The sequence below is a fragment of the Natator depressus genome, chromosome 4, assembly GCF_965152275.1.
Source record: "Natator depressus isolate rNatDep1 chromosome 4, rNatDep2.hap1, whole genome shotgun sequence".
In the NCBI taxonomy this organism is placed as follows: Eukaryota; Metazoa; Chordata; order Testudines; family Cheloniidae; genus Natator; species Natator depressus.
In genome coordinates, this window is record NC_134237.1 from 38,397,281 (window position 1) to 38,412,742 (window position 15,462).

At 39.3% G+C, this 15,462-nt stretch overlaps 1 protein-coding gene across 2 annotated transcripts in view; it reads left to right on the forward strand.

Moving 5' to 3' along the window:
- Nucleotides 1-2,766: 2,766 nt before the first annotated feature.
- Nucleotides 2,767-15,462, forward strand: part of LOC141986359 (bifunctional heparan sulfate N-deacetylase/N-sulfotransferase 3) — a 110,416-nt gene continuing 97,720 nt past the window's right edge. For both annotated transcript variants that reach the window (XM_074950790.1, XM_074950789.1), the window contains exons 1-2: nt 2,767-3,215; nt 11,098-12,229. In XM_074950790.1, the coding sequence (XP_074806891.1) occupies nt 11,249-12,229 (981 nt within the window). In that variant the 5' untranslated portion in view covers nt 2,767-3,215; nt 11,098-11,248. The remainder of the gene's footprint in view (nt 3,216-11,097; nt 12,230-15,462) is intronic.

A 15,462-nucleotide genomic window follows, 5' to 3' on the forward strand; every position in this document is an offset into this window, starting at 1 on the left:
AATTTATTTGAGCATAAGCTTTCGTGAGCTACAGCTCACTATATCTTCTTAGTTACTTGCATTTAACTCAATTGAAATCAATGAGGTTGCTAGTGTACCGAAGAAGAGAATCTGGCCTTTAGTCTCCTGTGCAACTGCATCTATTACAATAGGAAGTGATGATTTCTGATCTCAGCCCACCACTGGAAGGCAAGTTCTAACTGGAACCCAGACAATGAGTCCCTCTGTGACTTCTGGCAAATCATGGGTTAATCTTTGTCTCACTTCTCTCCTCCTCTTCTCTTCTCTCCCCCCCCCCCCATATAAAATAAGGACAATAATACCCATGTCACAAGGGTATTTTAAGGATTCATTAGTTAATATTTATATAGTGCTTAGAAAATGAATATACTAAGCATTGTTAACACTTTTGTATTTTTAAGGTTTTTTTTAAATAAAATCTGGATTCTGATTAGCTATAGTAACTTTGTATTATGCCTGGTAAATCAGGCAGTAGGTTTTTTAAACAAAAAAAACAAAAACAAAAACAAAAAACAAAAGAAGAAGACTAGGCAACTGATTACTTCCCGGATGTTCCATGTTTTCAATAATCTAAATGACTGTCACAGTCCTCCCCAGTAAAATTTACACAAATGAGATTATTTGATAAAAAGATGTAATAAAACAACAAGGTATCTGACCTTACTTAGCCTGGCAAAGCTACAAAAAGAAGTTGCGTGGTTTATGGAATGACATCTGAGAAACAAATCATTTTAAATGAAAAGTTAGAACAACGTGGAAGGGTTAACATTATAACAAAGATTTCTTGTAACACAGAGAAATTTGTCATGCTTATAACTAGAGATGGGCCAAGGAAGCATTGTACAGGTTATAATCCAAAATGGTCTTAAAATGGGGTTTGAAGTTTAGATACAGAGTGAAAGGACAGCAAAGGTACACTTCAGATCAGTGGTGCTGAACACTTGTGAGCTGTTGAAAGATTTCATCCCCAAATCTCTCATATAGAACTGATTTTCTGGGATTTCCACTGTTTTCTGGATCTGGTCCAAAACAGAAGTCTCCTGTGTTTAGATTTGACACAGGCTGTACTACAAAGGGTATGTTTTTATTGGAGGATTTTAATTAGACTTCCCTTTGCCCCCATTAAATTCATGATAATGGGGGAAGAAGGAACAGGATTCTGAGGTTACAATTTGAGACTCTTTTATAACTTAACTATATGATGAAAATTCTTTCCAGAAGAATATATTTACGTTCTTCACTGAGAATTTTCCTTGAGTAAGAACAGTAGAATTGGACACGGGGTGGGGGATGATTCATAAGCACTACTCAGTGCAATGCTGCTGCATTAACCTTGCCCCTGAGACTTATCATTGCATTTCAAGTCTTATTCATGTGTGAGTGAATAAAGAACCAAATCTTGCTCCTCTCATTCATGCTACCAGTCCTACTGAAATCAATGGGACTGCTGGCATGAGAAAAGTGAACAAGGTTTGGCCCAAAGTATTTCCCAGTATCAACACTATGGACACACTGTGCTAGGTACTCTACAAACTGAACAAAATTACAGTCCCTACCCATCTATTTGCTTTGTGTTTGTACGGTACCAGCGGTGTCCATAGCTAGGGCTCCTAGTTGCTATGATAATACAAATAATAATGCAAATGAAGTGTGACAATGTATGATTTCTCATACGTATTTGCATTGTAACCAGAGCACTCATGTCATCTATGCCCCCATATTTGGCTTTGGTATGCCCAAAACACATGAAGTAGGGGTGTGTGTATATACACAAACATTATCTGTATTTCTATAGTGCTTTTTATCCCCAAATTTCAGGATACTTTATAAATACTAATTACTGAGGCGGTAAGTACTATCGCACTTAGTTTAAAACGTGTAAACTGAGGGCTTATGTGAGTTGCTCACTATCAGCTAATGAGTTAGGAATTGAATGTCGGTATTCTGGCTGCGAGTCCCCACTCTACATTCCGGTCGGCAATAGATTTCCCCACTACAAGCTGTGTACAGACACACCCTCGAGATTAGTTTGTCATGTTCTGGGACGTAGTTACTATGTCAGACTAAGGGTGGACAGAGGCAAAAAATACAATCCTAATTCTTTACTGAAATGACAAGTTTAAGATATTGGGTGAATGAGTGGGTTGGCACCTGAAATAAACTGGAGCAGGTCACTCTTTACACAGATCCAGTGCGACACTAGGGGTCTCCTCCAGTGCATGAATGCATCTGTGCAATCACAAACCTCCAGGGGGCTAAGGTGGAATAGCTACACAACTAGAGAGGAAGGCCGTGTAAGTATCTAGCTAGCCAGAGTGGGGAGAGGCGACTGGATGAAACACGTAGGCGTGAGGGGCCTGGAAGGCATCTTCGGGTGGAAATATCGTTTAATAATACACCGTTTGGTACAATAAGGAGGAGGCAGGAAAGTACAGTGCAAGAGACAGCAGGCACTACCCAGACTGTCCTCGGGGAGGAGGAAACACCCTGCCCTACTACGCCTCCCTGCTGCTCCGTGCAGCTGGGCGCCTAGCGCAGCAGCGAGCCGCCCGCGGAGAGCGGCTGCCGGTGAGTGCAGTAGCTTTGCTCCCCCGGCGGCCGAGCATGAACTAGAAGCCGCCTCGGCCAGCTCCGCAGCCACGCACCCAACCCCTTGCGCAAGCCTCCCCGCGAAGGAGGCGACTGGGGAAGGGAGGAGCCTCCGCCGGCCAATGGCGGGGAAGCCGGAGTCCCCCGCTCGCTGCTCCCGCCGCCTCTGCTAGTGCGAGAGGCACGAAGACGCGCAGCGTCCAGCTCCGTAGAGCGAGAGGCGGCGGGCTCTGGCTGGCCCACGCCCCGCCGCCTGCAGCGCAGCCCCTCACCCTTCGCGGCGGCTGCTCAGAGCTTTGCTTGGCTCATTCTGCTCCTGGGCGCTTGGGTCGCGCCGGCTGCTGCCTAGAGTCACCTCCAGCTCCCCCTGGTTGGGGGAGGAAGGAGCGAAGCTCTGCCTTTGGGGTGAGGGAGGCTCCAGGGGCTGTACCGCCTGCCTCCTCCTGGTGCTTCGGTCGGGGCTTTGCAGACCGGATTGAGAGGGCAGCGGAGAGAGAGAGGGAAAGACTGGCACCGGCCACTCGTCCCGTCCCAGGAGGAGCTGCATGCAGCAGGTCTAGGGGAAGTGGAAGCTGCACCGGCATGTTCCTGGAGTGCACCTGGAGGTAATAATTGGGGCAGGGCTGGGCTCACATTTTGTGCTTTAAGCCTAGATAGAAAAGTCTCCAAACTCTATTATCTCCTAATCTCCTCACTCCCGGCCACCACCACCACCCCCCCACCCCCAACAAACTTCTGCAGGGCGTACTTATTGGTGACGGTGCAACTTTTAGTGCGTACGGACCTTTTCCCCCTCTCATTTTGATCAGGTCTGTTCAGACCTACAGCTCCTGGGCGGTTCTGCTGGTGTGAATGGTCTGGAGAGTTATGCATGCAGCGATTATTTGCGGGGATGTATATTTATCAGCGTAGTTTATTAACCCTTCAACTGGCAAGATATGGTTTCGTTTCTAAAAATAGCCTTTAACGACACATCCCAAGTTTAGTATATCGCATTTGGGAGAGTTCCATTTATTAGCTCAGTTAGCATCTGTCTTCCTGATCTGGTACCCAAACCAGCCCTGCAGTTAATAGGTTTTTCTGTGTGACACTGTTGCCCTCTAGTGTTTTAGGACACTTAGAGCTGCTTGATTGCTGTGTTAGTAAAAATAAAATATCTTAACAATACAGTCATAACCCATTAGCTGTTAGCGTCTGAAATCATCCCAAACCCATGCAGAATTTGGCATGTGCTAATGTTTATTTCAGATGTTATGTATATAACTGAGAAGTTCTATCAGCCTTTTGAAATTTTATCTAGGTAAATTACTTACTAACAATTAGTTGACTCTTCAGGCCTGCCAGATAATTGTTTTGGAAATATGAGGCCTTTTGACCAAACAATAGACGTAGTTTTTTTCATCCAGTTTTTCACCTGAGTTTTTCAGCATTAATGAAATACCTGCATTTAATCTTTTTGACAAGCATCAGTTAGGAATATGTTGGAAATAGCATAGTTTTATGATGAAAGTACCTGGGAGACAGAAGAACTGAGTCGCCCACAGACTACCTTTGTGTGACCTGGGGCAAATCACTTAACTTCTGTATGATTGAGTTTCTACCTCAGTAAAAAATGGAGATAGTAATGCTTATTTCACAGAAATATTGTATAAGTAAATTTAGTGATATTTGTAAAGCTGTTTGAGATCCTTGGCTAGAAAGTACTGAAGGAAGGTCACATAGTAATGTTGAAAACAAAAAAATATTTTTTAGCAAATTAAACTTTTCCAGACCTTTTCTTTCTTAAATAAACCAACAGTTTTCTAAACACTATTTCATTAATTTTTAAAACTCCTTTACTAACAGATCATTATGCAGTCATCCCCTCCATATAGGGCAATATTTCCTGTTGGTGTCACTCTGTGTAAAACAACACATCAAAAAGCTGAAGATACAGAGATTTAATAACAAAATGAATAATACTTGCCAGAAAGATTTGGACAGAGTGTTTACCTCCTGATTTCTATGCTTTTAAAGAATCTTTAGTCCATCTAATCCATCCCACCTGTCAGTTGGTACACTTAGAAATGTTAAGTCCCCAGATAGTCATCTGTTCCAGCCCTGAAATTGTGGTGATACTTGTAGCTTTCAGTTACTTTCCTTGACATGTCACATATTAATATCCTTTTCAGTTAAAAATCTCTTCCAAACATATAGACTAAATATCAGCTTTCTTATTTTGTATTTTCCTGAGTATTCAGTGCTTGACTTTTATGGCAGACAGAGATTGGTACCAAGTACTTGGAAGCAGTATGTATTTTTATTGTGGATCCAAAATATGCATACTATCATATGTACCACCACTGCTTGCCAATAGACATTGTTCCTTTGTGCCTTGTCATTCATTAATTCACAAAGGTTTGCCTGTTTAGCAACATTAATGTAATAATTTCAGCAGAACTTCCTAATTAGGTCAACGCTTTATTTTCTCTGGCATATTTCGTGATTGTTTGTCTAAAAATGGCATTTTTGTTCAGTCTAGTTAAAAAATGTACCAATCATAATTTTAATGCTACACAATATTGAAAATATTTGTATTGTTTCTGGTTTTCATTTAAAACCAGTTTTTCATATTGAACTTGAACATATTTTAGCTGTGCAGGCAGTGGTTAGTGTACAAAGGAACCGAGCTAGAATGTTGTTTTAATGTGTTGTTAGGTTAGGAGAGAGAGACATAAAGATCTGTGCGGCTGTATGTAACTGCAGAAATATCTTTTACAGTAAATAATATTTAATGGGTAACTAGGGAGGCCTGACTTCATATCATTTTTGTTTGCTCTTTGTAAACCAGAGGTGTTTTCACAATGCAATGTAAAGAAGAATTTATGTATACCAGAAGATAGAAGGAGCTGAGTGTAGCATAATTGTACTGTTCCTACACAGGGATCAGGATATACAATATGTGGCTGAGGTAAACCTTAAGTTGAACTAAATGATCTTGCTTCAAATTGGAAACTATTTTTATAGGCTTTATTTTCTCTTTTGGTTTTGGATATTTTCAAGTTTTTCATTGATTATGCAGATGAAAATAGATTTGTAATATAGCTGAGTTAAAGAAAACCGCTTCTGGTGGGTTAAAAGGTTTGCTGACAAACACTAACACAATTTTAACAGACTTCAATTTGTATGAGGGGTGGGTAGGGTGACCAGATGTCCCGATTTTATAGGGACAGTCCCGATTTTTGAGTCTTTTTCTTATATAGGTTCCCATTACCCCCCACCCCCGTCCCGATTTTTCACACTTGCTGTGTGGTCACCCTAGGGGTGGGATTCCATTTGGACGTACATTTCTTGAGAAACTGACCCCAAATATAGAGGGAAGGATTAACCTAGAATTGATGCCATTTCTAAAAAAACACAAATACTAATTATGTCACTGAATGGCCAAGAGTATAACTTTCTCTAATTATCTTTTACATCCTGCACACAGAAAAAATGTATTTCCATTGTATAAAGGACCATTGCACGCTAGTGGAGAACCCATGCAAGGGGACTACATGCTTCCCTCTGCACCATGGTACTCTCTGTGGCAGATTTTTGCTCTACCATACAGAGGGGAGCAAATTGTCATGCTGGGGATGTGGCCACTATGTTCACACACAGCCCAAGTCTACAAGGGATACGTACCAAAAGGAGGCTGCAAGCCAGCTACATGAATTTGAATGTCCTGATCCATAGGCTTAAGTAGAGAGAGCTTTTTGCAAAGGTAATATACACATTTTTAATGCTTTGATATGTGTATGCTTTAGAAACCAATAAGGGCATATGCATGATCTACACATATGTGACCTCCAGCCTCAATTACTACAACCCATTAGTGTGCCCGATCCTCAGCTGGTAAATCAGCATAGGTCCATTAAAGTCAATTTAGCTACACTGATTTACACTGAGGATTTGTTCATTATATCCAGGAATGAAACCACACACCCAGAAAAAGGTGCAAGTGACACAAAGCACAACAGTTTGTTTGCAAAGTAACACTGGTTCTTTGAGCACATCATGCAGGGTGCTGTTCTCAGCATTGGCTTACCATTGAACACAGAGGCCAATTGAAGATTGCTGGCCTAATATTCAAAGCCATTTATGGGGATTGGCCCTAGCTACCTGGGCAGTTACCACTTCTATATGTATGACCTCCCACTGCAGCTATGTTCCGCTGGAATGATGAAACTGTCAGTTAATTGGATGAGAATTAGTGGCTATATGAGACAGAATTTTCCCAGGAGCTGGACTATGGAAGTTGCTCCCATAAGAGGGAGGAATGACCATGGTACCCCTTGCATTCAGAACTTAATGCAAAGCTCATTTCCTTTACTTAAATTTCCTTTAGTAGGTTTGTTGTATGTGAGAAGAACCTATTTCTCTATATATCAAAACATTTCTACCTATTCAAATTTACATATGGGGAAGACAAAAAGAGATTATTTCTTTTCATCTTTGGGAGGCCCTGTGAGATAACATGTTAGGAGCAATGTTGTAGTACAGGGGTCGGCAGCCTTTCAGAAGTGGTGTGCCGAGTCTTCATTTATTCACTCTAATTTAAGGTTTCGTGTGCCAGTAATACATCTTAATGTTTTTGGAAGGTCTTTTTCTATAAGTCTATAATATATAATTAAACTATTGTTGTATGTAAAGTAAATAAGTCTTTTAAAATGTTTAAGAAGCTTCATTTAAAATTAAACTAAAATGCAGAGCCCCCGGACCGGTGGCCAGGACCTGGGCAGTGTGAGGCCACTGAAAATCAGCTTGCATGCCAAAGGTTGCCTACCCCTGCTAGTGTAGTACCTAGATTAATAGATTCTGGTCTCAATCTGCAGGTGGATACTTAATGAATGCAAAAGTCTTAAAGATCAATTTAGGGATTCTCAGACAGGGACTGAGGTGCAGTGTTGAAGAAGTGCAGGGGTAGCTTGCACTGCTGCAGACTGAGTGGCACATTCTCCTTCAAAGGTCATTGTATAGTATTGTACAATAATGGTACAAGGCCCTATAATAGTGGGAGTGTAATGTTTGGGGCTCTTTTTGGATTCTGTGGTGGTATTTTACATATGAGGCAAGATCCTCATCTGGTGTAAATCATCATGGTTCAATTGAAGTGAATGAGCTATGTTGGTTATCCTAGTTGAGGAACGGTCCCAAGTTTTTGAAGGTACGAAACCAAAACAATACCAACAAACTCATAACTCTTCTCAAATCTCAGACGTTTCAGATATCTTTTTGATTTCTTATGTGCTGCTCCTTATGCTTGGAATTCTTTCTTTTGTTTTATTAATCAGATAACCACAATTCTTCATTCAGATCACTTCATAAAATAAATTGGTTTCAGGAAGTATTTCAGTGGTAGTCCAACATAATAATAAGTGTTCTTAGAAATCAAACAAAAAAATCCACAAACATTCTACAAATTGTGTCCACAAATGAGAAGCCTGTCTGAAAACAACCTCTTAATCTTGCCTCAATCATTCAAGATTGAGCTTTCTCTTTGTTACCTTACTTCCAATCAGATCAATTATCTCTTTATTGCTCGCTAGGCTGATAGTCCCTCTGACAATAATAGCCTAAGCATCTAACAGTGCTCACTATTCAAAAGTATTCTGTTGATCCTTGTAACACATGCAGGTTGTCATTTAGTCTTTATTTTTAATAAAATTTGCAAATTCTCTTTTCAGACAGCTGTCTCTACTTTCTAGAGCCAGGATTACCCCCCCCCCCCCCATCCACCTTTATGCTTTGGGGCTTTGAACACAGTGTGCAACAGGGAGGGCAAGTTTGTTGTGTTTCAGTGCAAATGTGAGTGACTGTTATGTCCAGTTGTGAGTAAAGATAAGAGCTAGGTGTAAGCCTTTCCACTGCGTGTGCTAAGTCTTAATACATCTGTGCACCTTTTCTTTACTCTCAAGAACAGGGTAAAAAGGGGAAAGATATGGGCAGAGAATGAATTTGTCTGGCAAGACATGGGCTTAAATGTAATCCCCATCATATGAGAAACATAGCTATGCTTTCACAACTTTTCCCTAGTCCTGTTAAGCAGGAAAAACTTGGGTGACATATTCTAAAGCTACTGTTAAAGCGAGATTGGGTTCCCCTCAGCTCACACTTTCTTACTCATTAGTTTTTACCTTGTGTTTATACTCCTTACTTTCACTTTGCAGGATCAACCCCCTGGAATGTAGTTAAAGTTGAGAAAGTTAAAAGGACATTGAGTTTTTAGTAACACTCCCAATCAGAAATTTGAAAATAAAAGGCCTGCTCCAATCCTGATTTAAATTGGGAATTAAGTTTGGAGTTTTGCTAATGACTGTATTAGATGCAGGAAAAAGCCCAAATTTCTTTCACTACTAATCTTCTCCTTCAGCCATTTGTAAATATTAGTTTGTTTTCTTGCATTTCTTGTGGTGCACAAACTTATTCTGTCTTGTTCAGTTATTTTCTCAAATAAATATTCTCAAAGTGCCAGGAATAGGAATTCCTAGCAAAATAGCTTGATTCTTGGCAGAAGCAGAGCGCAAAGTGTTGTGGGCCAAAGACCTCTAAAAACATGCACAATTGTATATTTTGCATAATGGGTATATGGCAGGCATCATCTGCCAGTTTGTACACAAATTGCAGGGTTTTGTGGTTACAAATGGATTTACCCACTATTGTGAGTGAGATCCATTACAATTTAACCCTGTAGATTTTACATATGTAAGCAATGGCTTTTGGCTTTAAATTTTGTGGCTCCTTCAGTGTTAATTTTTTAAAAAAAATATCATATACCTCTTTCTGTTGCATTAAAAATACATTAAGAGGATGTGTGGTTAAGCACTCAAAAGTCAGGAAAAGACCAAGCTAAATGTTGCAAACACAAACTTAATATTGACCCCTGTGTGTATTATATATGATACATTCTGCGATTACATTGATGTGTTCTGTTTCCTAAATAATACTGTATAATACACAATTTTTGTTGTAACCTTAGTTAGCTGTCTTGCAATACTTGCTTTATTCTTTTACATTTAATTTGATTGTCATATTTTTTCCAGTTTATTTTTTTTAATAGGTGTATAATTTTATCAGTAGCTATTATCTTTTTAGGCAGCACCACAGTTTTCTTTAGGTACAGCTCGGAGCATAAGTTGCAAACTTAGGTGGCTCATGTGCCAGTACGTTTCTATTATTACCCCATGTTTATACTTAATCTGGCGTGTGTTATATTTTAATATGGCGTACATAAGCATGGTTTATTATATACTTTTAGTATAAAATACTTAATGTATACAGAATAGTACACTTTAGAACACATATGCCTCTAACATAGTAGAAAAGATTGTAATTTATACTGTATTATCTGAGAAATCGTGTGTGACCATGTAATGAAAGAATCTCATCATGTGCACACACAACAGGACAGAGTTAAGGATATGCATGCAACTTTAACTTCTCAAGAGAAATCTTCACGCAAGAGTGAGTGCATTTAAGCAGACAATCTTAACCTCTCTTAACTTGTTTTTTTTAATCTGGTTATGAAATCTCCTATGTGTGGAAGGTTGGGAGAGGCAGGGTTTGCTTGCTTGCTTTGTTTTTAGGAAAATGACAGGAAAAGAAATATATAACGTGAAAATATTTGGCTGGACGCCACTGGAATGCCCTGTGTCCTACACTTTGAGTTCCACGGGAGGAGTTCCTCTCTTGCCAATTTTAGGTGTGCTGCTTTGTATCTTACAAGTGTTTAGTGTGGGCAAAATCCCTGTCTTCTTTTGTGTACTGGCAGCAGAATTGATACAGTTTCCTGTGCAAGTGGGGGCAGTATGTGGGAGTTGGGCAGGGGATATGCATACTTCTGTGGACCTCAGTCTGCAGAAGCTCTCTGCCAGTGTGACTCTCTTCAATATAATGTAACATGTCCCTCTCTCTGCTTGATCCACAGAAGAGGTGATCTCTTACAGCTGCCAGCTATGGGATCTTGGGCTAGATTTTAAAAGGTGTTTAGGTGCCTAAAGATGCAGATCGGCACTTTTGAAAATCCCACTAGGTGCCTAACTGTCTAACTCCAATTAAAAACCCCTTTAAAAATCTGGGCCTTGATATTTTTACTCAAGATGTAGAGTCTCTTAGCTCTTGATATCCTGTGCCCAGTTCCTGATGATGACCAAAGTGGTGCTTGTTACGCAAGCACACTGGAAGTAGCTGGGGCTAGACTACAGGTGGGGTGGAGGATCTCTGTGACTCCCGTCCTGTAGAATTAGGAAGTGCAGAGGTGAAAATTGTGAGTTATAGAATATGAATATAATAAATAATGAAGGTGGGGAATTAACAGAACTGGTTCAAAAGTTACAAAAGAAACTACCTAAGTTCTGAATGAATTTCTGAGCCTATCTTAGCAATGGTTTGCCTGCTACCAGCTAATTGAAATGCAATAATATTTTTATGGGATGCATTAAACTTATACTTTTCTTTTTGTTTTAGACTATATCTTCTCTAAAGCTTGCTGAAGATAGACATATGTGCTGCAATGGTGACATAAATTATTAAGCAGGACTGGAACAAGTTGTTGAAAAGTTGTGGGTTTTTTTTTAATGCTGCTGCTGTTGGAAGCAGTCTAAGGCAAGTATACAATATGAGTTTTATCATGAAACTTCACAGACATTTTCAAAGAACAGTTATCGTGCTTGCCACTTTTTGTATGGTGAGCATTGTTATTTCTGCTTACTATTTGTATAATGGCTACAAACAGGAAAATGAACTTTCTGAGATCTCTTCAGAAGTGGAATGTGGTGATCTTCAGCTGTTGCCATACAAATTAATGGAGCTCAAGACAGTGAAGCCCATTGATCCCATGAGGACTGATCCCGTAGTGCTGGTGTTTGTGGAAAGCCAATACTCAACACTCGGTCAAGATATAATAACAATTCTAGAATCCAGCAGATTTCAGTATCACATAGAGATTGCTCCTGCGAAAGGTGATCTTCCAGTGCTTATAGACAAAAATAAAGGCAAATATGTTCTCATTGTATATGAAAATATTTTAAAGTATGTGAATATGGACTCGTGGAACAAAGGCCTTCTAGATAAATACTGTATTGAATATGGTGTGGGTGTCATTGGATTCCATAAGGGCAGCGAGAACAGCTTGCAGAGCGTTCAGTTTAAGGGCTTTCCTTTCCATGTTCATGGCAATCTGGGTGTTAAGGACTGTTGTGTTAACCCTCATTCCCCATTGCTTCATGTAACTAAGTCCTCTAAGCTTGATAAAGGTCCCTTGCCTGGAAATGACTGGACAGTTTTCCAGATTAATCATTCAGCCTATCAGCCAGTGGTATTTGCAAAAATAAAGACTACAGAAAACCTCCCACTACCCATCACTAAAAATGCTCTCCATGCCACAGTAGTTCATGACCTGGGGCTTCATGATGGGATTCAGAGAGTTCTCTTCGGCAGCAACTTGAACTTTTGGCTGCACAAGCTGATCTTTATAGATGCCGTCTCTTTCCTGTCTGGGAAAAAGCTCACATTGTCCTTGAATAGGTACATTCTTGTTGACATAGATGACATCTTTGTTGGGAAAGAAGGAACAAGGATGAATGTCAATGATGTGCAGGTACAGTATGTGCAAAAACCACTATTCTGCTACTGCAAAAGCTTCTGCATGAATTCTTATTTTTTAAACTGAAATTAATATTTGAAATTTACCAAAGATGCAACTCTATCTTGCTGCACCAATCCCAAGTATATGTGTTTGGCATGGGAAAAATCCCTTGGGCTTTGGGGAGACAGAATCCTTCTCCCTTGCAGGCTACAAAGTTCCTTTGTGGCACCTGCTGCAACCTCAGAGCTGGAATAGAGTCTACAGCCTATTAACTTGCCTCTCGCAAAGGTGCTGGGAGAGGCTGGTGGATCATAATGACAGATCCTCTGGCCAATTCAGGTACGCACTGAAGTGACAGAGAAGGAGCGGCTGCTGAACTTTGTGTTGAAGGTGTGTGCTCCTGTTTGAAATCTTGGGATTCTGCTTTCCTGCCCACATGAAAACTGGTTCTGCTGTATCCAGAGCCCTCTGCATCTATGAAAGGGAATAAAGAGGATAGGGTTTCCCACTAATAGCAGCCAAACTTATAAAAAGTTAAGATATTGCAAAGGATCTGATCCTTCAAAGTGCTAAGCACTTAATGGGAGATACTTCACTGGGAATTGAGGATACTCTCACTTTCCAGGAGGTCTCCAGCACCTCTCAGGATTGGAGCTAGATCCTTAATATGTAATACATGCATGATCATAGGAGCTAGATCCTTAATATGTAATACATGCATGAGGCAGTCTTACAAGCAGAAGGTGAATGAGTTGATCTGATAATAAATGTCAACATAAATTTTAAAGAAGACCATATTGGATTATTAATCATTTTGAAGTGTCAGGAGTTAGTCACAGCATTTCACCCTTCTTATTTCCATATTTTGTGGCTCTTACATGCAACGAAGCTAGTGTTTATACATGTCTGAAATAGTTACTCGTTGACTTTCCAGTGCTTGTGAGTTTTCCACTATTTTTAGTTATAAACACCTGCAGGGTCCTTCTTCACTCTTGTTGCTCCGCCATTCAAGTACAGTGGTGGGTTATGGGTGCATGAGGATGACCTTTGAAGCACATTATCTTTATGCTTTACACCTATTCTTTTTTCAGAAGAATCTAGTAGGAAAACACCTTGGAAAAAACTGAGGTCTTTGTTCTAGAAGCTAAAAATTGGACAAACGATGAAGATATTTGTTACACTGCCAACACTTCTAGCTAGGTTAAGAGCTGTAAGACAACTTGGAGGGGGGAAAAAGGGTAATTGGGAAACATTTTTGCTAATTTCAGGTTTTTTTTTTTTTTAAACTGTACTTAATTGATGAAGAGGATCTCATTAAATTACCACTAAATTTATTGAGCTGCAAAACCCTCTAAATGTATTGGCTCATTCAACAAGTGTGTTTGGATTGACAATTCCACACACAGTTTTTCTTCAAAATTATAATTGACACTTTCTTTCAATTTTTCCAGAAATGTAAAACAATAACCTTAAAGTATATTAAAATTTTTATATTTCTGATATAAAACTGTTGGAGGCTACCCAAAAATGCTTTCAACACATATATTCTGTAAGGATCTACGCTTTTTGGATGCCTAAGCAGTTTCATACAAATATAGGTACACAAGAAAAAAGGCACAGTAACCTCTGTTTGTATGTGATGTGTGGTTGCAGCATTTCATTTTGGTGTTTGAGAACTTCTTACATGCGAAGTTGAATTACAGGGAAGATTTAGAGCCTGCTGCTGCTCCCATTCCAGTCATTGTGACAAAGCTGCTTTGAAGGACTGGACTAATGAAATGCATAAATAAAATCTGAATTAAGAAATAGTACAGGTTCTCCACTATAATAAACTATTTCTGATCCTCATAATATCTTTCCCATTGGGTTTTTTTTTCCCCCCTGTGAAGTGAACCTCAAAATGGCATTTTGGGTTCTGTTAGAAGAATAATTCACTGAAGTTAGTTATCAAAAAGCAATAAACTATACAGACAAATTTAAAAGACATTGAGAATAAAACATCTTTAATTCTTAAAGAAAATGCAAAAGCAGTGAGCTTTGTTACTATTTTGTGAGGCTAGTTTATAGTATTTACAAAGCACTTACTGCCACATGGGAAAAAAAAATTATATAGAAAATAGGACTGTCAATTGCAGTTAACTCACGTGCTTAACTCAAATTAATTGCGATTTAAAAAATTACTTGCATTAACAGTGCAATTAAAACTGCAATTAAACAATAGACTACAATTGAAATTTATTAAATATTTTTGGATGTTTTTCTACATTTTTCAAATATATTGATTTCAATTACAACAGAATACAAAGTGTTCACTGCTCCCTTTATATTATTATTTTTAATTACAAATATTTGCACTGTAAAAATGATAAAATAAATAGTATTTTCAGTTCACCTCTTACAAGTACTGTAGTGCAATCTCTTTATCATGAAAATGCAACTTACAAATGTAGATTTTTTTTTGTTACATAACTGCACTCAAAAACAAAACAATGTAAAACCTTAGCGCCTACAAGTCCACTCAGTCCTATTTCTTGTTCAGCCAATCGCTAAGACAAACAAGTTTGTTTACATTTACAGGAGATAATGCTGCCCACTTCTTTACAATTTCACCAGAAAGTGAGAACAGGCATTCGGACGGCACTTTTGTAGCCAGCATTACAAGGTATTTATGTGCCATATATGCTAAACATTCATATGCCCCTTCTTGCTTCAGGTGCCATTCCAGAAGACATGCTTCTTTTGATGTTGCTCGTTAAATTTAATTAATGCAATATTTTTTTGTGACTGAACTCCGTGGGGGAGAATTGTATGTCTCCTGCTCTGTTTTACCCACATTCTGCCATATATTTCATGTTATAGTAGTCTCAATGATGACTCAGCACATGTTCATTTTTAAGAACGCTTTCACTGCAAATTTAACAAAATGCAAAGAAGGTACCAATGTGAGATTTCTAAAAATAGTTACAGCACTCGATCCAAGGTTTAAATATCTGAAGTGCCTTCCAAAATCTGAGAGGGATGAGGTGTGGAGCATGCTTTCAGAAGTCTTAAAAGAGCAACGCTCCGATGCAAAAGCTGCTTAACCCAAACCACGAAAAAAGAAAATCAGCCTTCTGCTGGTGGCCTCTGACTCAGATTATGAAAATGAACGTGTTGGTCTGCACTGTTTTGGATGGTTATCAAGCAGAACCTGTCATTTGCCTAGATGCATGTCCTCTGGAATGGTGGATGAAGCATGACGAGAC